This window comes from Narcine bancroftii, chromosome 1 (assembly GCF_036971445.1).
Source record: "Narcine bancroftii isolate sNarBan1 chromosome 1, sNarBan1.hap1, whole genome shotgun sequence".
NCBI lineage: Eukaryota > Metazoa > Chordata > Chondrichthyes > Torpediniformes > Narcinidae > Narcine > Narcine bancroftii.
Genome location: NC_091469.1, coordinates 291442611 through 291468503, shown reverse-complemented (window position 1 = coordinate 291468503; position 25893 = coordinate 291442611). Strand labels below are relative to the sequence as shown.

At 45.5% G+C, this 25893-nt stretch overlaps 1 protein-coding gene and 1 long non-coding RNA gene across 7 annotated transcripts in view; one reads left to right on the top strand and one right to left on the bottom strand.

The window, feature by feature from the left end:
- The window catches only part of LOC138746109 (AMP deaminase 3-like), a 45027-nt gene extending 19381 nt beyond the window's left edge, over nt 1-25646 (top strand). For 3 of the 6 annotated variants that reach the window (XM_069903997.1, XM_069903988.1, XM_069903978.1), the window contains exons 5-15: nt 2868-3087; nt 3712-3841; nt 4979-5173; nt 6240-6371; nt 7549-7712; nt 9459-9585; nt 13520-13683; nt 14426-14546; nt 15456-15629; nt 19384-19494; nt 24546-25646. In XM_069903997.1, the coding sequence (XP_069760098.1) occupies nt 2868-3087; nt 3712-3841; nt 4979-5173; nt 6240-6371; nt 7549-7712; nt 9459-9585; nt 13520-13683; nt 14426-14546; nt 15456-15629; nt 19384-19494; nt 24546-24746 (1739 nt within the window). In that variant the 3' untranslated portion in view covers nt 24747-25646. The other 3 variants (XM_069904014.1, XM_069904006.1, XM_069904023.1) reach the window with 3 other exon arrangements.
- LOC138746188 (uncharacterized) lies at nt 7820-9411 on the bottom strand. The gene is made up of 2 exons (XR_011346786.1): nt 9104-9411; nt 7820-7887 (listed from the first exon to the last, which is right to left on the bottom strand). It is a non-coding gene; the product is annotated as an uncharacterized lncRNA (long non-coding RNA).
- Nucleotides 25647-25893: the final 247 nt, after the last annotated feature.

The following is a 25893-nucleotide window of genomic DNA, read 5'->3' as shown; positions in this document are numbered from 1 at the left end:
AGATCCACTCGCACCAGCGTCATATAGACCAATATCTTTACACAGATTATAAGATAATAGCTAAACTATTAGCAAACAGATTAGCCGACTATGTAACAAAAATAGTAAATCTAGACCAAACTGGATTTATTAAAAAAAGACGAACAACAGACAATATTTGTAAATTTATTAACATAATTCATGTAGTAGAAGGAAATAAAGCTCCAACAGTAGCAGTTGCTTTCGGTGCAGAGAAGGCCTTTGACAGAGTAGAACGGAATTATTTATTCAAAGTATTACAAAAATTCAGTTTACCAGAGAAATATATTAATTGGATTAAAGCATTATATAATGGGCCATTGGCGAAAGTGACAGTAAATGGATATATATCAAAGCAATTTAACTTAAGCAGATCACCAAGACAGGGATGCCCACTATCACCCTTATTGTTCGCGTTAGCTATAGAACCACTAGCTGAATTGATAAGAACAGAAAATAAAATAAAAGGGATGAAAATAAAAGACAAGGAATATAAAATCAGTTTATTTGCAGATGACGTTATGGTATACTAAAGAGAACCAGAAATATCAATAAAATATTTACATAAGAAATTGAAGGAATATGGAGAAGTGACGGGTTACAAGATTAACGCAAATAAAAGTGAAGCAATGCCAATGAATAATGCGTATTTCTCAAAATTTAAGATAGAATCACCATTCAGATGGCAGGTAACAAGATTAACGCAAATAAAAGTGAAGCAATGCCAATGAATAATGCGGATTTCTCAAAATTTAAGATAGAATCACCATTCAGATGGCAAATGCAAGCAATACGTTACCTAGGTATACAAATAAATAAAAACCTCGGCCATCTATATAAACTCAATTATTATCCACTGATGAAAAAATTACAGAACGACTTAGAGCATTGGAAAGACTTACCACTAACACTAATAGGAAGGATAAACTGTATTAAAATGAACATTTTCCCAAGGATACAATACCTATTTCAGGCATTGCCAATACATTTGAGGGAGAAATTCTTCACGGAGTTAAAGAAAATAATAAGGAAATTTTTATGGAAAGGGGGGAAACCGAGGATAGCACTAGATAAATTAACAGAATGGTATAAACAAGGAGGCTTACAACTGCCAAACTTTAAAAATTATTATAGAGCCGCACAATTAAGATACCTATCAGATTTTTATCAAACAAGGGAAAAGCCAGATTGGACTAGATTAGAACTAGATAAAATAGGGGAGAAGATACCTGAACATATATTATATAAATGGGATGAAAAATTGGTACAACGTAGGAATTCTCCAGTATTACATCATCTGCTCAATATTTGGAAGAAGATTCATGTAGAAAGGAATAAAACAAATTACCAATTATCAAAACAAATACTGACGCAAAATCAGCTAATCCCTTTTACAATAGATAACCTTTCCTTTAGAGAATGGGAGAAAAAAGGGATCAAAAGAATAGAAAATTGCTTTTCAGGAAATAGATTACTATCCTTTGAACAAATGAAGGATAAATATAATATAGCTCAAGATACAGTGTTGGCATACTACCAACTAAAATCCTACTTGAAGGACAAATTGGGAAGCAGTCTGAGGTTACCAGAGGGAAGTAATTTTGAATATGTGATTACAGACACAATGATAATCAAAAAATTTATAACAAATATGTATATTAAACTGCAAGAAAAGGAGAATGAGGAAACAAATGGTAAAACTAAACAAAAATGGGAACAAGATTTAAACATAAAGATAAAGAAGGAAGCATGAGAGAAGTTATGCTCTGGAACTTTGAGAAATACAATAAACACGAGGTTACGTATGATACAGTATAACTGGATACACAGGCTATACATTACACCTCAAAAGTTAAATAAATGGGACCCAACAGTATCTGACAGATGTTTTCGCTGTAAAAAGAAATGGGAACAACAATTCATGCAATTTAGACATGTGAGAAAGTGAAAAAATTTTGGGAAGATCTAAACCAGGTATTAAATAAAATCACAGAAAGCAATTTACCAAAAAACCCAGAGATCTTCCTCTTAAGTAACATAAAAAACAAAGAATTTGGACTCGATTTGGATGGTGCACAAAATAGATTTGTTAGGATAGCCCTAGCTGTAGCAAAAAAATGTATTATGTCAGCCTGGAAATTAGAAGATAACTTGAGAATATAACAATGGTATATAGAAATAAATAAATGTATTCCACTAGAAAAAATAACATATAATTTAAGAAATTATATTACAATATTTGAACAAATATGGGAGCCATACATAAAACACAATAGAGAAAACCTACCGAGGACATCTACCACCTAAAATGACAGAAGGAGAAGGAAATGAAAAGAATTGACTCAGTGGAATTTCTTGTTTATTTTTATTGAGTGACAACATTGTTTGACGGGTTTAATGTATCTTAGATTCTGAACTTTAAATGAATGGGAGGGGAGGTAGTGAGGGTGGGATAGGAAGAGGGAGGGGGGGAGAAAACGACACAGTATATATTTGAAAAGAAAAATGTATGTATCTTGATCAATGTGGTTTACAGTGTGAAAAATAAAAAAATTTAAAAAAAGAAAGTGAAACCACGAATAAGGTGGGAAGCTCTATAAAGAAATGTAAACAAAACTGTCTAAAAAAGACAGAGAAAAATCAATAAAGTGCCCAAGTAAGGGTTCTTAAATGAAAAAAAAAATCCATGGTGTCTGCAGATTTTTGTGTTTTACTAGAGCAGCATATTCAGCAGAGACACGTTGGACTGAAGGGCCTGTTCCTATGGTGTTCTCTGTTCAGTGATTGGACGTCCTGCTGTTTGAAATTTGTTCAGCCAATGCCTAACTGTTCCGTGCTCGCTTGGCCAGATGTCCACTCTGCCCCCGGAGATGGTCAGGATCCGTACGATCTCAGCGATGCCCCGGAGGACTTGGACTATGTGGCCATGATGAAGGAAGGAGTTATCTTTGTCTATGAGAACAAGGAGAGGCTGGAACAGGGAGAGCCCAAAGGCCTCCCATACCCTGACCTGGAGACGTTCACACTGGACCTAAGCCACATCCTCGCACTGATCGCAGACGGCCCCATGTAAGTTACGATTCTGCGGAGATGGCAACTGGTAGGTTTCTCTGTGCCTCCGACAGAGAGCTGGGGTAGAACGCTGTTGGTCACTGACTCTAAGTCGTGTCTTGCCATCGGTCAGTCTGAGCCTGCACCTGAGCTCTCCATTCTCGAAACAGGTGGAACATTACAGTCACCAGTCACCGGTAACAGGTCGGTGGGTGGATAATGAAGGTTCAAGGATGCGGGGGTCTCTGGAATGCAAAGAGCACTCACAAACACCATACATCTGGAACTGTGCTCTGTGCCAAGTGGGAGAAGTTTCAGGTCCTTGAGAAATGGGATAGATGGGATTGTTCCAATGGAGGAGTTGGATGGACTAAATGCCTCCTGTATCTAGACAGCAATTGTACAATTGTGTCTTCCACAGCTGGTCTTCGGTCTGAAGACCCCACTGGGAACCCACTGTGTCAGCAGTGCTGCTGGACTCAACACCAGCCATGGTTGGACAAGAGGGAGGGACATGTTAGAGGCAGGGACATGTTAGAGGCAGCACACCATTGGTTGGTCCTAGAGTGACTCAGCAGCTCTCGTGAGGTTTGCCGATAGGGATGGTCTGGTTGATGTCGATCTCCTGCGATTTCCTTGCAGGAAGACCTACTGTCACCGCAGGCTCAACTTCCTGGCCTCCAAGTTCAACCTGCACGAGATGCTGAATGAGATGGCGGAATTGCGGGAGCTGAAGGGCGTGCCGCACCGCGACTTTTACAATGTCCGGAAGGTAAGGGCACTATGGAAAGGAAGTGCCCGGCCAGGGACCAGTCACCATTACTGATCACCGTTCACTGGTCACCATTCAGCTGGCATTAGCACCAGTCACCATCGTTGATCACTGTTCATTAGGCACCATCACTGATCACCGTTTACTGGTCACCATCACCAGGTACTGTTTACCATTCACCATCACTGGGTAGGGCTGAGTATAGGCACCATACACTGGCCACCATCACCAGGTACTAAGCAGGGCTGTGTACCAGCACCATAAACCAATCACCATTACTGGGCACCGGGCATCACTGGGTGGTGTTGTCCCTGGCACCAGTAACCACTTGTTCACTGATAGCCTGAGATGCCAGTTTAGGTGAGAGGGTAAATGTACAAGCAGCTCTGAGGGTGGGGAGATGGTGGGAGGGATACCAGCTCCGTGGGAGGTGGGACAGTCACAGTTTCAACAATATCAATCAGGGAGGTAGATGGGAAAGGAACAGAGGGATCTGGGTCAAATGCTGGAAAATGGGATGGTGTTGATGGGGATGTGGGTCAGCATGAGCCAGTGGCCTTAAGGTCCTGTTTCTGTCAGAGACTCAGCTCCCACCTGAGACAGGGCATAATGTAGGTGGACGTTCCAGAGGAGGATCTTGGTAGTCCAGCACAGAAACAGACCCTGCAGTCCATCAAATCGGTGACAGCCACTCTACTGATCCCTCTTTACACTCCCCAAACTTCTCCCTTTTCTTCCCCCTGCCTCCGATTCTCCCCTCACCCACACTGACCTGCACACCTTTGGAATGTTGGAGAAGAATGTTATCCTTCTAGTTTGTCCTTCCAAACAGCATCACCTCACACTTAACTGGATTGAACTCCATTTGCTACTTTTCTGCCCAACTCTGCATCCTGTCTATATCCTGTTGTAACCTACGACATCCTTCAATATGATCCAGAATTCTTCCAAACTTCATATCTTTTGCTATGGAGTTTGCAACAGACTGCACACAGCTTGTAAAGTGGCTTCATGTCAGATGAGTTGGTGGGTAGTGGTTGTGAAAGGTGCTATGCAAATGTAACTCCCCCATTCCTGGATGGTCAGGGATGCAGCATGGATCGAACTGAAGGGTATTGTGTGTCTGGTTGTACTTAGGTGGACACTCACATCCACGCTGCTGCCTGTATGAGCCAGAAACATCTGCTTAGGTTCATCCAGCAGACCAACAAAGAAGAGGCAGAGCGGGTGGTCCTGGAGAGGGACGGTCAATTGCTCACCCTGCGCCAGCTCTTCGCCATGCTCCACATGGACCCCTACGACCTCACCATCGACTCTCTGGATGTGCATGCGGTGAGTATGTGGACAATTTGCCCTTGGGTGGTAGAACGGGTGCCCAGGTCGGAGTTCATTCCCTACCCCTCCCAAGAAAGTGGGGGCCATCCGCTTGGAGGGGAAGGGTCTACTGGGGAGGGAGAATAGATGTGATGGGTCTGTTGCAGTGCTGTATCACTAGGGGTGGTGGGTATATTCAAGGTTAAGGAGCCAGGGCAGATCATCTATTCTGATTGGTGCAACAGAGATGAGGGGCAGAATGACCTCCTGTTCCAATTCCATCACTCACTGTTCTCCAGGGTTCCAGTCATTGTGTCAGGTGGGAGTCGGATCCATCACTGGACCCTGGGCCCAGTCACCGATCATTTAGAGTAGATATGGAGCTGAGGTGGGAGGGGGGTGATCTGCAGGGGTCTGGTCCCCTATTACAGAGGGTCACAGGAGAGTCAATGAGGCTACAGATCACCATGGTCTGGTGGCAGGGTGGGATTGAAGGAGCAAGTGAGGGTGGGTGGGGGGGAGGGAAGGATGAAGGAAGGTGGGAGTGAAGGACAGAAGGTGTGAAGGAGGAAGGGCGCCAGTGGGAGTGAAGGAAGGAGGGAGGGGGAAACTAGAATAGGTAGAGGAGGAAGGGAGGAAAGCTGAGGTGGGGGGAAGTGATGGAGGGAAGGTGCCAGAGGGAGTGGAGGAGGAAGGAAGGGTGCTCTGAGGGAGGGAGGGTGGAAGGGCTCAGGCTGAAACACCGACTGCCTTTTGCAGATTTGTGGATTGAACAAGGGAGGGGAGTGTGTACAGAGGGAGTGAAGGAAACAGAGAGGGAGGGAGGGAAGGGGAAAGCCCAGGGGTTACAGAGCAGGGTCGAAGGTCTGGAGGGGAATGTTGTGCAATGAGCTGCAGTAATCTGTGAGAACAGGTTCGACAGGAACAATCCAACAGCAAGGGGATTCTGGAGCAGTGGACAGTCTGAGGTGGCACTGACAAATGGCCTCTCTCCTTAGGAGCACCATGAAGTTGGAGCTTATTTTGATAACATGAAATTGTTTGAATGTTGAAAAAGCTCATTTGCAAAAATTAATGATTTTAGGATCGTCAGACCTTCCATCGATTTGATAAATTTAATTCAAAGTATAACCCAGTGGGAGCCAGTGAGCTGAGGGATCTCTACCTCAAGACTGACAACTACATCCAGGGAGAGTACTTTGCCCGCATCATCAAGGTGTGTGAGGACTTTACAATGGAGAGAGAGAGAGAAGGAGAAGGGGGGGGGGAGGGGGGAGAGAGGGAGAGAGAGAGATGAGGAAGGCGAGGGGGGAGAGAGAGAATGAGATGGGGAAGGCGAGGGAGGGGGGAGAGAGACTGACTCTCCCACATGAACCATCTGCTTAGTGGCTCTCCCCATGAACACAGGCTGACCTGCTGGGAATTCACAGTGTGGGCTTCCCTGATGGAAACACGACAGCCTATCTATTTGGGAATTTCTGGGGATCTAGGCTTCCATCTCCCCTGCCCAGATGCTCTTCCAGGTGGTGGGGAGCTGCCTTCTGGATGGTTTGTAGAGCATTCCAGCACCATACAGGGCCTTCAGCCATGATTATGGCCGAACCATGGAAAACTACTCCACAACAATCTAACCCTTCCCTACGTCACACCCATAATCCTCTATTTTCCTAACATCTGTGTGCCTGTCTAACGCCCCTATTGTTCCAGCCTCCACCACTACCCTGGCAAGGTATTCGAGGCACCCACAACTATGCGCAAATAAATTTTCCCCTGAATTTTCCTCCTTTCACCTAACAGATGCCCTCTGGTATTTGCTATTGTCACCCCAGGAAAAGGTACTGGCTGTCCACCCAATCCATGCCCGCTATCAAGTCACCTCTCATCCTTCATCACTCCAAAGAGAAAAGCGCCAGCTCAGTCAACCTTGCTCCATATGACATGTTCACCAATCCAGGCAACATCCTGGTAAATCTCCTTTGCACAGTGGGATACACTGCTGGGCATGGAAATGCTGGGTTAAACTGGGCAAGGACAGAGTTGCTCCCCAGAGACACTGCTGCACTAGATGGAAATCTGGTGATGCTTTAGTGTCCTGTGTTATTTATTAAATATGGGATTTAATCCAGCTGCCCTGGATTGTAAATGCAAACCCCTTCATTACTAATCAGATATTCTTGTGTCCAGCAAGATCCCACAGTGCAATAAACCATCAGGGACCTACTGATCTCAAAACCCAGTGGGAGCATGACATGGAAGAACTGACCAATGTTTTCTCAAGGGTTCTCTGTCTGGTCACAGTCTGGTTGGTGGGATCTGGCTGTGAGACATTATGGGATGTTTTGAGGTGGAGTTTTGGGCTGTAATTGCTCTCAATGCTTTGTGCTTCCCCGCAGGAAGTCTCCCGTGATCTGGAAGAGAGCAAGTACCATTACACGGAACCACGCCTCTCGATCTATGGCAGATCCCCTGACGAATGGCTGAGCCTATCCAGGTGGTTCATCAAACACAGAGTCTACTCACCAAACATCCGCTGGATGATCCAGGTTCCTCGCATATAGTAAGTTCCAGATTGCAAATGTCCCAACAGATATATTTCTGAGGAAATCCATGCAATGTAACACTGCCAACACAGCGATCCCTCAGCATTGTCCCATTTTGTATGCCTTTTTGGCAGTAAATCAATCTCGCCTCTTTATTATTCATCGTCCGAAAGATACAAGTACTGCATTCATCTACAATTCACACAAAACATAAGTTACAAATGAAACATGATTATCTCCATCGATACTGTCAAACCCTTGGGGAGACGACCATTCCCAGAGACCCTCCAAACTGAGTGCTCCTTCTCCAGGGATACACTGCCACACAGGTGTCCTCAGAAGAGGGGCAGGTAGTCAGCCCGAGCTGAACCCTCGACTGCCCGCTGCCTGGACCCATGGATGGCCATCTTGGCCAGGCCCAGTACCAGATTGATGAGGACAACCCTAGACGCTCCCTCCTCCGTACTAGGTGCCCAAAGATCAGGAGCGTGGGGCTGAAATGCAGCCAAAGCTTGAGGGACAACCCCTTCAAGCCCGCGAACAGGGGCTGCACCCTTGCACATTCCATATCTCCATGAAATATGGTCTCAACCAAGCCGCTGAAGTGACAGATGGCTGGTGAGTCTGTGACTCACTCAATTCATGTCTAGACCACTGCCTTCACAGTTCATTGGCTCATCACGGATTTCCCCTCTATTTTTGCACTCGCTGTAATGGACAGGGTGCCATCGCTCCCCACCATGGCCTTTGTGCATTTTTCAACCATGATAGCTAGGGACAAGTATCATGACCGCATTCTCGTCTTCCAGTGATGTGAAAGAATTCCCGGCTTCAGGAGTCGTTGAAGTCACTGCCCCAGCACAACTCCTGTAGGGCCTTGGTCTTTCAGAAGACCGGTCCAACATATTTACAAGAAACAAACAGACTAGACCACTGTATAAAACAATAGTCCACCACAGGAGAGGGCCACCTCATGCTGATTGAAGACGTGCTAACTCAGTTCTTCTCCAAGCACACCATCCCGTATTCTCCATGTCAAAACGAGAGTCCAAGATGTGACGCCTTTATCTGGATGATGAGATAGCAGAGCGATGAACAGAAATCCCTGGATGCTTCGTGAACTGACTCCCTGGCAATCCGCCAAAGCCTCACAAAATCCTCGAAGGTAAGGCTGAAGCTCCCAGGCCTTCGAGATGCCATTGAAAAGTCATCAACACCCGACTGACAAGCTAATCAGTGATGAACTGGTGATGGGGTCACTAATCTTAAACTTTTAACGAGCAACTTAGCTAAAAGATAGCAGTTCTGCAGTGGGGGTATAACCATAACCATATAATTAAATCCACCCTGGCAAACTGCCAGCTAATTGCTGGAACTGCATAGTTGGAGACAGCAGAGCTTTACTCACAAGCAGCGGACTTCTTCTGAGCAAGAGGTCAACCTGAGTACTCCCACATCACACACACAAACCCTCCTTTCCATTCAAATCCCATTTCAGCCTTTTATCTTTCTCCATCTTCCCGGCGGTGCAGACTGTGACTTCTGCCCTGCTACCCCCACAGTGCCACCCCTCCCTCATTGTGACCCTCCCTGTGTAAGCATCCATTGTCTCAGTTAATGAGCTTTAGCCCATGGATGGGTTTGTTAAACCAGCTGTCTGATGGAATGCACACAGATTATCCATAGTAACTGGTGATAAGTGAGGATGCAATGAGAGCTGATATCTGGACTGGTTTACATTCTAATATTGCTTTTTTTTCTAGTGACATATTTCAAACAAAAAAAATCCTACCAAGTTTTGGGAAGATGTTGGAGAATATTTTCCTGCCTCTGTTTGAAGCAACAATCAATCCCAAACAAAATCCGGAACTCCATCTCTTCCTGAAATACGTGCGTAGATCTCCTTCCTGCGCTCTCTTTCGCGTGTTCCATCTCTAGTAAAGGCAGGGAGTGAGAAAGGATTGGTTGGTTAAATTGCACCAAATTTAATCTGGAGGCTTGTACGGTAAAGCAGGTGAACAGAGGGCATAGATAAACGTGTGCTTGGCTTGTGGGAGTCATTACTAAACTTGGCTGGAGAGGGGCAAGACTGGCAGTTCCACATTCCCAGGTACAAAGCTTCAGGAGGGACAGAGACAGGGTAAAAGAGGTGGAGGTCCTTGTAATTGGTTAAGGAGGATGTCACAGCAATGGTCAGAGGTGGCATTACAGCTGGTGATGCTACATGGATGGAGCTGAGGAACAGGAAAGGCATGATCACCTTGTTGGGGAGTGCAACACAGGTCCTCAAATAGTCAATGGGAATTAGAAGGACAAATTTGCCAGGAGATTGGTGTCAGCTGTAGGTCAAATAAGACTATTGTAGTACAGGATTTTAACTTGCCAAATGATGATTGGGTAAGTCATAGTGTGAAAGGTTCAGATGGGGTGGAATTGGTCAAATAAGTTCTGGGAAGCTTCCATTGGCAATTGGTAGAGGGTCCCACACTGGAGGGGGCAATGCTTGATCCAGTCTTCTGAAATTAGGAAGGACAAGTGAATGAGGTGTTTAAGGATAAGCCTTTGGAGACCAGCGAACATGGGTCTATTAGGTTTAAGATAGTTATAGAGAGAGAAAACTCTTGGTGCCTGCCACATTGACCACCGCCAGTGGGCTGATTTTGCCTCCAACCGTGCATCTTGGCACCTCACTGTTGGGCGGGTAGCAACCTCCTTGGAAGAAGACCGCAGAGCCCACCTCACTGACAAAAGACAAAGGAGGAAAAACCCAACACCCAACCCCAACCAACCAATTTTCCCTTGCAACCGTGTCTGCCTGTCCCGCATCGGACATGTCAGCCACCAACAAGCCTGCAGCTGACGTGGACTTTACCCCTCCATAAATCTTCGTCCACGAAGCCAAGCCAAAGAAAAGGGAGAGAGAGAGAGAGAGAGAGGGAGTGTTGTTACGAGCCCAGAGGAACTCAAAATACCAGCAGCAACAGAAATTCACCAGGTTAATGATTATATAAACAAAAACCTAATAATATGATCAATATTTAACTTATTACTAATTCTTCTAATTCTAAGCGCACATATATGTAATGTGTATGCATTCAGGAAAGTTCTTTTCCACTGTCCAATCATTCACTTTTCACTTCTCCACATTCACTGGGATCAGGCAGTTTTTATACTGTGCACAGTATTTAACATTTATGATCTTCACTGGGCTCTGGTGCTTTAATCTAAATTGTTCCTGCAAAGGAAGGTCTTCCTTGGTTTCAGAGAGAGATATTCATTGTTCATTGGAGACACCCCCCCCCCCCCCGCCCACCTCCTTCAATCAGCCCCTCATGGGTTTTCCAAAAGTTAACCTCTTATTCCAGGTTACCACATAGAGTTCTTCTTTTTCCCCTATTTCAGGGGGAACACATGAACCAGCCACATCCTCTTTTAATTAACTAAAAGGCTGAACTCAGAACTCAAAATCTGTCTTCAAATGGGGTCTTGCAACAGGTCTGCAAAACTTGCAGTTTCCAACACCAACTCTTGCTGTAAAAACTGACTCTCTCTCTCTCTCTCTCTCTCTGTTTGCAAAATTACATGACCCTTCTTAGAAACACAGACTTCAAGATGGCACCAGTTTTAACAGCAAAAGGTTTATCAGTTTCTGAGCCTGGACATCTGTTCCTTTTAAAGACAATAGTTCATTTCAATTCTACAATAGCAAGCCCATTACCATCTACTCGTGAAGTCTTCATGGTTTCTGTAAAGACACTGGCAGACATGAAATCTAACCTTGGGCATAGCCCTGACATTTCAAATGAGAATGTCTTTTGTGAAATGTTACTGTTTGCGAAGTGTGATCTAAACCCCCCCCCCCCACAATCTATCTTTACCCCTTTTTATATATTTTATTCCATAAATTGTATTACCTTATTCCGTAACAGACAGGGCAGGACCACATGTTAAACTTCAGAACTGGGGCAAGGCCAACCTTAAAACAAAAACTAGCTTGAGTTAATTATTACTGGTGGATCCTGTTAGGAGTGAAGAGTCAGACATGCAAGCATCGGGAGGCTTAGATGACGTGAGCAATCAAGAGCAAGAAGGTGGCACGGGGTACGTACAAACAAGCGTTTACCTGCAGGGGTTTCGAGAAGTGATGTGCAAGCTTGAAAAAAAGGACAAATACAAACAAGCGTTTACCTGCAGGGGTTTCGAGAAGTGATGTGCAAGCTTGAAAAAAAGGACAAACACACCAAAATGCTGGAGGAACTCAGCCGGTCTTTCAGCATCCAGATATATTGTCAATATTTCGGGCCTGGGCCCTTCCTCTAAGAATAAGCAGAGTGAGCCAGAAATCTCAGATTTCAGACAGTGCTGGGTGGGGGAGGAGTCCAGGCCAACAAAAGATGATTGGATATGATAAGGGGAGAGGTGAGAATTTATTGTCTGTGGAAAAGGAGACAGGGAAAAGGGAGAGACAGAGCTGGGGGAAGTTGACAGGGGAAGAAGCCGGTGGGGGGGGGGGGGGGGTAACAAAAACCAGAGATGTCAATATTAATGCCATCCGGTTGGATGATGTCCAGTCAGAAGATATGATTAGGAGGGCAAAAAGGGGACAGGAAATAGCTAAGGCAGATAATATTAGGATAATTCCAAGAGATTTTAGATATAGAGAAAGGGGGTAAACCAGATGGGACCTCTCAGAAATCAATGTGGTCAACTGTGTGTGAAGCCACAGGAGATGGGCAAGATCGTCAATAAGTACTTCTCTGTGTTTACTGTGGAGAAAGACATGAGTCATAACAAGTGTTAAAGGCCCTCGTGTGTATGAATATAGACAAATCTGGGACTGGTCAGATAATACAGATAATATCTGAGGATACAGTGGGAAGCTGGAGAGGAAATAGCAGGCATCCTGGCTGAAACTGATGAATCAACAATTAAGTACGGATGGGGTGGCAGAAGTTTGGAGGGTGGTAAATGTTGTGCCTCTGTCCAAGAGGCCTGCAGGGAAATGCTTGGGAACAACAGGCCAGTGAGTCTAACATCTGTGGTGGGTAGGTCACTGGAGAGTATTCCAAGGGAGACTATGTATGTGCACTTGGATGGACAAGAGCTGATTAGGGAGAGTCAGCACGATTTTGTAATTAGGAGGTCATCATCTCACAAATCTGACTGAGTTTTTTGAAGATGTGACCAAGAAGGTTGACAAGGTCAAATGAAGTGGTTAAGGCAGGTATTATTGGAATGTTTAAGAAAGAATTAGATAGATACATGGATAGGATGGGTTTGGGGGACTATGGGCCAATGCAAAGGCAGAGTGCTGTGATGGTCCACTGTCATTTGCAGGCAGATGGGTCCATCTTGGGTAGACAACATGATTCACATGGGCCAGACAGGCTGTTTCACCTATTGGGGCAGCATGGTTGGCATAGCGGTTAGTTCAATGCTGTTACAGCACCAGCGATCGGGACTGGGGTTCAAATCCTGCGCTGTCTGTATGGAGTTTATATGAAACCTATGTCTGCATGGGTTACCTCCGGGGGCTCTGGTTTCTTCCTACTGTTCAAAATGTACCAGGGATGTAGGTTAATTGAGTAGTATGGACTTATGGCCGAAAGAGCCTGTTACTGTGCTGTTTGTCTAAAAAAAAACTTGCTCAGGACAAGTGTACACCATCTGTACACTGTGAATGTAAAAGCCACACATTCATGTGTACTGCTTACATGCATTTTGGTAAGGTTTCATTTTCCAATGTAAGGCCGAGGAATGGTCTGAGTGCCCATCTGTGTCCTTCCATCCCGAACCAGCAAGTCTGTGCCCTTCTCTCTGGCAGGTGACAGGGTTTGACAGCGTGGATGATGAATCAAAGCACACTGCCCACATGTTCTCCATAAAGAGCCCAAGCCCCGGAGAATGGACCCAGGAGCAGAACCCTCCCTACAGCTACTACCTCTACTACATGTACGCCAACATCATGGTGCTCAACAATCTGCGCAGGTAGGTCCGGACAAGGTCTGCAGATGTTGGGGCCTGGCACAGGACACAAAGTCCTGGAAGAATCTAGCAGGTCACGCAACATCCAGATGCAACTGTCTAAGGCAGTGGTTCTGAGCCTTTCTCTTTCCACTCACATCCCACTTTAAGTATTCGCTATGTCATTAGTTCTCTGTGATTAGTAAGGGATTGCTTAAGGTGGGATGTGGGTAGAAAGAAAAAAGTTTGAAAACCACTGTTTTAATTGTACCTAATTGACTTGCAATCTGCACGGGTTCATCTTCTTCTTTGGCTTGGCTTCGCGGACAAAGATTTATAGAGGGGGTAAATGTCCACGTCAGCTGCAGGCTCGTTTGTGGCATAACTCCAAAGGAAATGGGCCAATGACAATTTTTCTCAAGCAAAATATTTCAGTAACAATTGGGTCTAAAACAGCGATTCTCAACCTTCCCTTCCCAGTCACATACACCTTAAGCAATCCATTACTAATCACAGGGCACCTGATGGCATAGGGATTACTTAAAGTGGTATGTGAGTGGAAAGAAAAAGGTTGAGAAACACTGGTCTAGCCCCTGGACAGGGGTGCGGTCTAATGAAGAAAAAGCAAAAAGGGTCTCCCTGGCACTGAAGTGTCAGTGGTTCAGTGTGGTGAACGACAATGCCCAGTGTGGTCAGACTGAGCCCCCACCTGAACTGACCACGACACTACCCCTACAGCTAGGCACTTACTGTCTCTGTGTTGCAGGGAGCGTGGTCTGAGCACCTTCCTCTTCCGACCCCACTGTGGAGAGGCTGGCTCCATCACGCACCTCGTCACCGCCTTCCTCACAGCAGACAACATTTCACACGGACTCAACCTCAAAAAGGTACGGTCAGACAAGCCGGCAGCACCCTCCTCAGCATTGCCCCTCCCTTGGTACTACATCTCTCTTAGTGTGACCTCCACCCCCCACCCCTCTCTGGTACTGCCCCTTCCTTAGTACTGTGTCTCCCACAGTGTGAACCCCTCCCTCACTGTATCTCTCACAGAGACCCCCCTTCAGTACTTCTCTCCCACAGTGTGATTTCCCCCCCTTTCCTGCCCCTCCTTCAGTTCTGAATCTCCCAGTGACTCCCCCAGTACTTCCCCTCCCACAGGGTGACCCTCACACCTGCCCCTTCCTCAGTACTGCATCTCCCACAATATGAACCGCTCCTTCAGTACTATGTCTCCCAGTGGACCCCCCCCCCACAGTGTGACCTCCCCCTCCTTCAGTATTTCATCTACAACAGTGTGACCACCCCCACCACCCTCAGTACAGCCTCTCTTTGCCGTTTTCGAAAAGTCATCAACAATCGAATACTAAGCTAATCAGTGATGGTGGTGGAGTCACTGATGTTAAACTTTTAATGAGCTAATTAAACAAAAGATAATAGTTCTGTGATGGGGTAAATCCACCCTGGTAAACTGCCAGCTAATTCTGTGTAATTGGAGACAGCAGAGTTTTATTCACAAGCAGCGGGCTTCTCGAACAAGAGACCTGCCTGAGTACTCCCACGCCACACACACAAACCCTCCTTTCCATTCAATTCCCATTTCAGCCGTTTAAATCATTTATCTTTCTCCGTCTTCCTGGCATTGCAGACCGTGACTTCTGCCCCGCCGCTCCCAGTGTTGCCCTCAACACCAACCCTCCCCCATTATTGTTATTTTGTTCACCACATTTTATTTTGATTACCAGCTCAATGCCACGTTTCTTGGACTGACACGATGCTCTGTGTGCTTGGTTTTCCAGAGCCCAGTTCTTCAGTACCTCTACTATCTCTGTCAGATACCCATTGCCATGTCCCCTCTCAGCAACAACAGCCTCTTCCTGGAATACTCCAAAAATCCACTACGAGAGTTCATGCATAAAGGATTGAAGGTGTCGCTGTCCACAGATGACCCAATGCAATTCCATTATACCAAGGTCTGTGCACGTCTCCCTGTTTGTGCTCATGAGTCGGAGTTCCCCCCCACTCCACATCACACTATCCCACTGTGTAATAGGGTTGTGAACTGGCCAATGTCCCTTCATTGTTCCCTGGTGCCTAAGCTTTGTGTGAGCTATATGTTGGTGGAAAGTGCCTGCAGTGGGATGGGGGGCGGTGTTAAAGAATGCCACATGGTTTCAGAGTGCGGGGCTAACATGAGGTGACATTCCTCAAAACCAGTGGGGGAGTCCCAGACCATGGGGATTGAGCTACTTGGGGTGACCTCGGGAGGGGATGACAGGAACTCCCAGCTAAAGCAGCTCGGAGCTCCTTGAGGAGAGATTCCCTCTCTAGCCCTTCGACCACAGGTCAAATCTACCGAACAGCTTACTGACACTACAACACACCAAAAGTTTGCATTCTAATGCCAAACTGCTGGAGGAAGCAGCATCTGTAGAGGGAGAGGGTCTATCAATGATTTGGGACAGGCCCGATGCACGTCACAACCTGGATCATCACCATCCCTCTGCATCCACAGATGCCCCTTAATCCACTGAGTTCCTCCAGCAGTTAATTCCAGATTCCAATATCTGCACTCACATGCCTGAAACATCTGAATTCATTTATCCAGGCAACATGATCAGAGATACTCGGATCATTGGCTGATCCACTCCTGACCTATCTCAACACTGGCAACAGACTGGGATCGAAGGGTGAACCAGCCTATTGAGAATTGACGGACACTGAAAGGTCAACAGAAGCTGGTTCTCCATTGAACATGGCTTTTTCCGGGAGGAGTCACGCGATGGAGTAGTGGCCGGACGGTGAACTCCAGCCCTCTCCAGAAAAGTCGGGAAAAACAAGAGAAAACACAAAGGCACAGAAATAAAAGTTACAGAAAAGTGAGTATAAAGGTGGAAAGAAGATGGCGACAAAAAAAGAAAAGTCGAAAGCAACGGTAAGAAGAGAGGAAGAGAAGACAAAGGAGGAAAAAGGTGAAGGCCTTACCTGTCCGAAGAGGCCCGCTGCGGAGAGAGAAACCCGCTCCCTCAGGTCGGTAAATAATGGACTACAAAAATGGCTCGCAGAGCCGAACAAAAGTGCGCAAACGCGCATGCGCGAAGTTTCGCGCATGCGCGATGCGAATGAAAAAAAACACACCGACGGGAGGGGGGACCAGCTGGGGAGTCGATCTCCACAGCCGGCAACGACAGCTGCAGAACACCTGCAGCAAGAAGAGACCACAGAAGACAACAGAAACAAGAAAGAAGAGGAGGAAAGGGCAACAAAGAAACAACAGATGGCCAACCCAGAGGAAGAAGAAGAGGAAGAGTATGGTGAAATAGAAGAAGAAAAGAGAGGCAAGGTAAAGGATATACTTGCTCTTATTAGAGGATACATGGAATCATTTAAAGAATGGCAAACACAGGAATTTAAGGATTTAAGAAAAAGAATAAACAACACAGAGGAGAAAATAATTAAAATGGAGATGACCTTAACAGAAATGGGAAAAAAAATGGACAAGATGGAAGAGCGGGCAGTAGCAGCAGAAATGGAGGTAGAAGACTTAAAAAAGAAATTGGAGAAATCTAATAAAAAAACTAAAGAGACACAAGAACTACTAGCTCAAAAAATAGATACAATGGAAAACCATAACAGAAGAAATAACATAAAGATAGTGGGCCTTAAGGAAGATGAAGAAGGCAAGAATATGAGGGAGTTTATAAAAGAGTGGATCCCTAAGACCCTAGGATGTCCAGAACTACAGCATGAAATGGAAATAGAAAGGGCACATAGAGTATTGGCCTCTAAACCACAACCACAACAAAAACCAAGATCTATTGTAGTAAAATTCCTAAGATATACTACAAGAGAAAAGGTACTGGAGAAGACAATGGAAAAAGTAAGAGAGGGCAACAAACCACTGGAGTATAAAGGGCAAAAAATCTTCATTTATCCAGATATAAGTTTTGAACTCCTAAAGAAGAGAAAAGAGTTCAATACAGCAAAGGCGATTTTATGGAAGAAAGGGTATAAATTTATACTAAAGCATCCAGCGGTATTGAAAATATTTATTCCAGGACAGCAAAACAGACTATTCTCGGATCCAGAAGAAGCACGAAAATTTGCAGAACAATTACAAAAATAGACTGAGGGAGGAAGACGGGTAATGAGAGTTAAAATGATCACGACTGATATGTATGTGGGTAAAGACAAAAATAGACTGAGGGAAGAAGACGGGTAATGAGAGTAAAAATGATCACGATTGATATGTATGCAGGTAAAGAGGTATAAGAGTGAATAGAGACAATGAGCATACATGAATGTATCTGTACTTAGAGGAAAATATAGATAGTATAGACAAGAATTAATAAGGGAAGGTAATGGAATAGAGAGAATAAGGAGGGAATTAAAAGAGGGACCTTTGTGACATATGAAAAGTGAAATCTTTTCTGGGGGAGGCGGGGTGGGGGGAAATAGCGGTCGGTCACTGCACAATCAGTTGACGCTTGCGAGTGGATTCGCAAATCCAAATGGAGAGGGGAGATGTGGTTGTCCGACAAGGGATAAAGGACAACTCAGGAGGTGAAGGGGAGATTGGGGATAAATAAGATAGAAATAGGAGAATAAGGAAAATGTTAGATGTTGTAGGAATGTTGTCTTATGAAGAGTTGAAAATAAGAAAACAGAAATGGAAAAGGAGGAAAGGTAATGATGGAAAAACGGAAAGAGAAGATAAACAAAATATAAAAGGGCTACGCTGAACTATATGTCTTTAAATATTAATGGAATACATAACCAAATTAAAAGGAAGAAACTACCAAATTTAAATGAATAAATGTATTCCATTAGAAAAAAAAATAACATATTGGTTAAGAAATAATATTGAAATATTCGAACAAGTATAGGAGCCTTACATTAAATACAATAGCGAAAACCTACCGGGGACAAACATTACCTAAGTTGATAGAAGGAGAAGGAAAGAAAAGAATGGACTCAGTAGAATTTCTGGTGTAATTTTGTTGAATGACAACATTGTCTGACTGGATTAATGCAACCTAGATTGTATACCTAAAATGGATGAGAGGGGGGGGTGGGGGGGTGGTTTGGGAGGAAAGGGGGGGGGGGAGAAAAAGTCACTGTATATGTGTGAAAAGAAATAGTGTATATCATGGCTAATGTGATTTATGGTGTGAAAAATAAAAAAATTTAAAAAAAAAAAAAAAAAAAAAAACATGGCTTTTTCCAATCCGTGTGGCTCTTTGAAAGTTAGTGAAGGTCGCTGACCTGACCAAGCCCAACTCTCTCAGGAAAGGCATCTCCTCCAACCACTTCTGCTGAAGATAAGAATTTGAGTTTGGAGGTTCTATTAGCGTAATCTTTGCAAACTAGGGGCTGACAGTTACATGTAGGAAATAATGGGAGGCAGAGATCGTCTGGATTGTGCCTTTTTCTCCAGGGTAGAAGATAGAGGTTTAAGGTGAGAGATGGAAGTTTTGGGAGATGTGTGAGGCAAGTTGTTTTTTTTTAAAAAACACAGCAGTGAGTGCCCAGAGCAGTGGTGGAAGCACGTGTTGGACAGGTGCGTGAATAGGCAGGGGATGGTGGGATATAGCAGGTGTGCAGTTTAGATTTGGGCATCGTGTTCAGCCTATATACAGTGAGCTGAGGCCTGTTCCTGTGCTGTTTTGTGTCCATGTAGTGTTATGGGCAAGGCCCTAATGATCTGCTCTGGTCTCTCTTCACCAGGAGGCGCTGATGGAGGAGTACGCGATAGCTGCACAAGTCTGGAAACTCACCACCTGCGACCTATGCGAGATTGCGAGGAACAGTGTGCTCCAAAGTGGCTTATCTCACCAGGTACAGAGACAGGGGCATCTGTCAACCTCTCCCTATAATTCGTACCCTCTAAACCGACCAATGTCCTGGGAAACCTCTACTGTTTCCTTTCCATGTCTTTCCTTCAATGGTATGACCAGAAGTTTTAAAAAGGTGCAACATGACCTCCTATTGTCCTTGTACAAAGAAGTAAAACATGGAAGCCTGCAGTCACTGTGGTTGAAGTAAAAACACAATGCTGGAGAAACTCAGCAGATGAAACAGTGTCCTTTATGTAGCAGAGATAAAAATACATAACCAGTGTTTTGGGCTAGAGCCCTTCATCAAGATATGAGCAAAATGTAGACAGGTGCCCAAACTAAATGGTGGGGGAGGGCCAAGGTCCCAAAGACAGGAGGCAATAGGTGGATAAGGGAGAGAGGGCACAACTTAAACAGGGGTAGGTGGGAATGGCTCTGCAAATGAAGATGGTGGAGAGCTGGAGGAAAGGAGACAGAAGAATGTGAAAGATAGTTAGAATGGGGAGTAGTTGAGCAGAAACCAGAGAGGTCAATGCTAATGCCATCCCGTTGGAGAGTGGCCAGACAGATAACCAGGTGTTGCTCCTCCAATTTACAGGTGATCTTGGTTTAACAGTACATGTGGCCACGGACAGACGTCAGCACAGGAGTAGAGATAGTTGGTCACTGCGAGATCCCTATCATTGATCCCTTGTACAAATCCAGGACCTTGAAACTGTGGAGCAGGTGAGAAGACCTGTCAGGTGACAGGTGCAACAGAGGAATGACCTGTCCCATCCTTTGGTGCACATTTGCCCCTATGCCTTTCCATTGCATATTGGACCCATGTAGATCCTTGCCCTGTTGCTGAGGACACTGGCTTGTGTCAGACTGTCTCATCAGATGGAGAGGACACCACTGAGATGGATGTGTGATCAGCTGGGGTTAAACAGGGCACAGTCAGGGACACTGTCCTAAAGGTGTGATGGTAACATGGACCGCTTTGAATGGGCATTCCGTCTGTGCTTCCCACAATCTCTGGAGCTTCATAGCTGATTATAAAACAAAGTGGCCTTCGTGGGCACAGCACGATTTCACAAATAGTTGTCCACCTTGCCTGTGGCCACTCAGAGAGTTCCTAAGCCCATCCCTGCCTTCCAGCAGTGAATCAATGGGCCCCACTCTCCACCAGTTCCTGCAGGGAGTGTGCACCTTTTCGCCTGGCAGGCTCCAGACCCCCATTACCTCAGGGTGAAAGTGGTTCACTCCTCCCCGTTAATTTCTATCGGCCCTCTGACACGAGTGACTCTGTAGAGAATGACACCCCTCATCTCCAAGTTCTTTCTCATGTCCCCTCTTAAACCCAAAACCCGTACTCTGTATCAGCCATTCTTAACTATATTTTTTTGCCTATGGCCCTCTTGGGACTCTGCTCAAAATTTATGGAACCCTTCCTTGTGAAGCAGCCATGCTTTGGTTTCTGCTGTACTTCTCTCCCACCAACTACATTAAAAAAAATTGATTTCCGTCTGTGGCCCTTCCTTAAATGTGTTGCGTGCCCCCCACCCCCACCGAGGTGAGTGGAGAGCATGGCCCCCATTGAGAATGGCTGACTATAGCTTCCCATACCTCTGCTGTGGGTTTTATGCTACCTATCCTATCCATAACCCTCATCATTCCGTTCACCTCTATCACAACTCTCCCCCCCCACCCCCAGCCTCTTCCCCATCAAAGAAAATGTTCATTTTCTCCTCCTCCCATCTCCATGAGAGTCAGTCACGCAGAACAAGCTCTTCGGCCCAACTCGAGCAGGTTGGCATATGCCTACCATATCCTCCTTAACTGCCTGTCCAATGCCAACATTGTGTCTATTTCTAGGGCCTCCTCTGGCAGCTCATTCCAGACAAAAACCACCCTCTGAGTGAAAACGTTTCCCTTCAAGTCCTTCTTAAATCTCTCTCCTCTCACTTGAAACTTCTGCTCTCTAGTTATAGAAGCATCTTTACTTTATCTGTGCCCCTCAAAAATTAAAAACCTCTAAAATTTCACCCCTCAGCCTCCTAGGTGATCCACCATTTCCCTACAATTCAAGCCTTTCAGTCCCGATAACAATCTGCTTGGCACCTTCCAACATTGATATCTTTGCTATAGCTGGGCAGCCAGAACCTCACTCCCTTCTCGGGGCTAAACCACAGCATTCCAGTGAACCTGCTCTGCACTGTAATCATGCCTCAATGAAGCATCTCAGCATTCAGATGGTTTCCACAGCCTCACTAACAACGACCAAACAATGTTCTGTTCTGCGGAGAAGGGACTGGTCTCTGCAGTGAAACGTGATCAGTGATGGACTGCACACTTCGGCATCTTCCTCCCTCTGGGAACAGTCTGCTGGTCTCCCATTTCGCTGGCAGAGCTCTTGATCGATATGGTTGGAGTCAGGATGGTAGATTGCAAAGAATGATCTCTTTTACAGTCTTGTGAGCCTGTTAAATTCCATCATGGGAAGTAATGTTGAGACTGACTTCTGAACCTTTGCTGTGTTTATTGATCAGCAAAGTGATGGGTTAACTCGAAACTCCGATTATGATAAGGGTCCAAGTTAGGCAGTGGAAGGACCTACAATTATGTCACTGTTTCTTTGCAAGAAGTTGTATTCCGTAAAACTTTTCGCTACAACTGAAGGGAGGAATCATCTGCGACCTGCAATGAGTTTGGAGCAATGTGAGCACTCTGCAGAATCGGGACCCAAATCAATGTCAGGCCCTAACTGAGGGAGAGCTGCACTTCAGGGGAGCATTAGATCATAAGAACTAGGAGCAGGAGTAGACCATCTGGCCTGTCGAGCCTGCTCTGCTATTCAATGAAATCATGGCTGATCTAATGATGGGCTAATTTCTCCCAACTTGCCTTTTCCCCTTATCCCTTAATTTTCCTACTTCGTAAAAATCTATCCAAGCTGGTCTTAAATATATTTACTTAGGTCGTCTCCACTGCTTCAATGGGCAGCGAGTTCCACAGATTCACCACCCTCTGGGAAAAGCAGTTCCTCCTCATCTCATCCTAAATTTACTACCCTGGATGTTGAGGCTATGTCCCCTAGTTCTGGTCTCCCCCACCAATGGAAACAACTTACCTATCTTTATCTTATCTATGCCTTTCATAATTTTCTACATTTCTATAAGATCCCTCTCATTCTTCTAAGTTCCAGTGAGTACAATCTCCGACAACTCATTCACTCCTCATAGGCTATCCCCTTCATCTCTGAAATCAACCTGGTGACCCTCCTCTGCACCGCCTCCAATGCCAGAACATCCTTCCTCAAGTAAGGAGACCTGAACTTCAGATGCAGCCTCACCAATACTTTATACAGTTGCAGCATAACCTCCCTGCTCCTAAATTCAATCCCTCAGTCGGCACTGTCAAACCTTTAAACACGGAGGGTGTATGGAACGGGCTTCTAGAGAAGAGGGGTTCAGGCAAAGTTTAAGAAATATTTGGACGGAACCATGCTCAGAATGGCTTAGAGGGATATGGGTAAAAACACACAGATGCTGGAGGAACTCGGCAGGTCTTGCAGCATTCATAGGAGGTAAAGAGATATAACCATATCTTTTCAGACCTGAGCCCTTCATCAAGATGTGAGTAACAAGTCGGCAGACACTTGAATAAAAAGGTTGGGGGAGATGGGAAGAAAGTGCAGGGGAGGAGTTTAGACCAACAGACAAAAGGTGTTAAAGTGATCTGGAGAGGAAAGGTGAGAATTGACAGGGGGAGGCTCTGTGAATATAGAGTTTGGGGAAAGGAGACAGCGGGAAGAGAGAAAGAGGGAGAGACCGAAAACTAGAGGAAAGGAGACATGGATGGGGAGGGATATGGGCCAAATGCAGGCAGGTGGGGCAAGTGAGTGGGACATTTTGGTTGGACTGGGCAAGTTTCCATGCTATATAAAGCTCTGACTGGCACAGGGTTTATGGAGGGACCATGATTCTGTGGGAAAGGGCACTGAGAGGAGTGCACCATTGGAACCAGACGAGGGAGGGGAAGCACTGACACAGAGATGCACAGTTGGAACCATCTGCCGGAGGAACTAATTTGGAGAAAATGTTCATTTTTTTGGGTCAATCCCTTCAAGACCACCAATGAAGGGTTCCGCCCTAAAATGACAACCATTCTTCTCCCATTGATGGTGCTCGACCCGCTGACTTCCTCCAGCAGGTTGCTCTTTGGCTCTGGATTCCATCTTCCACAGTTTCCTGCACAATTTAAATTTCAAATAAAATTTTTAAATTTAGTGACCTATTAACCCCGGTCGGCTTTGGAGCGTGGGAGAAATCAGAGCACCCAGAGGAAACCCATGTGGTCACAGTGCGAAAGTACAAACTCGTACAGACAGCAACGGATTTGAATTCGGGTTGCTGACACTATCATAGACCATAAGATATAGGAACAGAAGTAGGCCATTCGGCCCACAGAGTCCTCTCCACCATTGTATCATGGGCTGATCCATTCTCCCACACAGCCCCACTCCCCTGCCTTCTCCCCATAATCTTTGACACCCTGACTTTTTAGCTAATTATCAATCTCTGCCTTAAATAAGCCCAACAACCTGGCCTCCACTCTCTGGCTAAAGTGCGGCATGATCAGGACTAAGGTTCGAATTCCGCGCTGTCTGTAAGGAGTTTGTATGTTCTCCTCATGTCTGCATGGGTTTCCTTTGGATACTCCGGTTTCCTCCCACTGTTCAAAACATACTGGGGATTGTGGTGTAATTGGGAGGCATGGGCTCATGGGATGAAAGGGTCTGTTACCATGCTGTATGCCTAAATTTAAATAAAAAATCTAAAGAAGCTCCTCTGCATCTCTGTTTTAAATGGGTGATATTCAATCGTTGTAGCTTTGTGCTAACCATTGGAAGGCTGCTTTTAGATGAGCTCGTTTCTCCTCTATCTGGCTGTTTCCAAGGGCGGAATTGGGGTTGAAGCTAACGGGTGTTTTGTTTCATTCTGCCCCTGGAGATGGAAGTGAGCACATCAGTTCTAATGACAACCTCCCCTACCTCATCTCCCTCCACAGGAGAAGCAATGCTTTTTGGGGATGAATTACCTGAAGGACGGGCCAGAGGGCAACGATATTCGCAAGACCAATGTGGCTCAGATCCGGATGGCTTTCCGATATGAGACCCTGAGCAACGAGCTGTCCTTCCTTGTGGATGCAGTGAAGACGCCTGAGAGGGGCGAATTAGCAGCAGTTGGGTGTAGTCCTACTGTCACCTAAACCAGAAATACAGCTGGTTTAAACTCAGCACTACTGAAATGTAACCAGCTCCACAAATACATGTTATCACTGTAGTGGGGCAGCATGGTTAGCGTAGTGGTTAGTATAACAGTTGCCAGCGGTCGGGACTGGACTCAAGTTCAGGAGTTTGTACATTCTCCCCTTGTGTGCATGGGTTTTCTCTGGGGTCTCTGGTTTCCTCCTTCTGTTCAAAATGTACTGGGAGGTGTAGGTTAATGGGGTGTAAATTGGGTGGCACAGACTTGTGTGCCAAAAAGGCCTGTTACAATGCTGTAAGTCTAAAGTTTTTTAAAAAAAAGTATAATGCTCTTAACCTGGTGCTTCATTAGATTTTAACTCTAAGCATTCTACTTTAAAAATAATGCCAGTGCAGACTTTCCTTGCCGTTGGGCGTGTGCGATCATGTCTCTCCAGCCTTCACGATCTCTGACCCTCCGAATTGTAGTTGTTACCTCCCCTGTTCTTCAGTGAAGGCTCCATCTTTGAACTGAGATCGTAGTCAATGTTGAGTTCATGATTAAACAAGGGAAAAATAATGATGCGGTTTCCTGTTGCCTTCTTCAGTTGCAATGTCCATACTGGACTGGTCACCCTGGCCATTGATCAGCAGATTCATCTGCCCAGCGCTTTTAGTTTTGCAACCATAAATTCCCATTTGTAGAATTTGCTTGTAAAAAACATGGCTTCATGTGATCGATTGGGAGACTAAACAGGTTCTACACCTTGCCCAAGGGTGATCTGTAGACTATCGGACAAAAGGAGCACCTTACACAACCTTTTGCCAAGCAATTGTGCAGCGCTGACAAGTGTATAAAATGTACAGTGCACTGAAAAGATTCTATTTGTAGTCAAGCCACAATAAAATACAAATGTAGCTGGCGGGTGTCTCTTGGCTTTTGTTCTGAATGTTCATCAGTTCCAGGGCAGTACTCAAAAGTGCTGGAGAAAGCCAGCATCCATTGTCAGTGAAAGGCAGTGACATTTTGGGCTGGAGCCCTTCTTCAGTTCCAGAGTTTGTGACATTGATCAAGGGGGAGCTGCTCGCTGATCAGGCCTTTTGGGTTCTTTGAGCTGACGAATGTGGCAAACTGCTGCCGATGGGCACGGAGTGCCTCTGCTGCAAGAC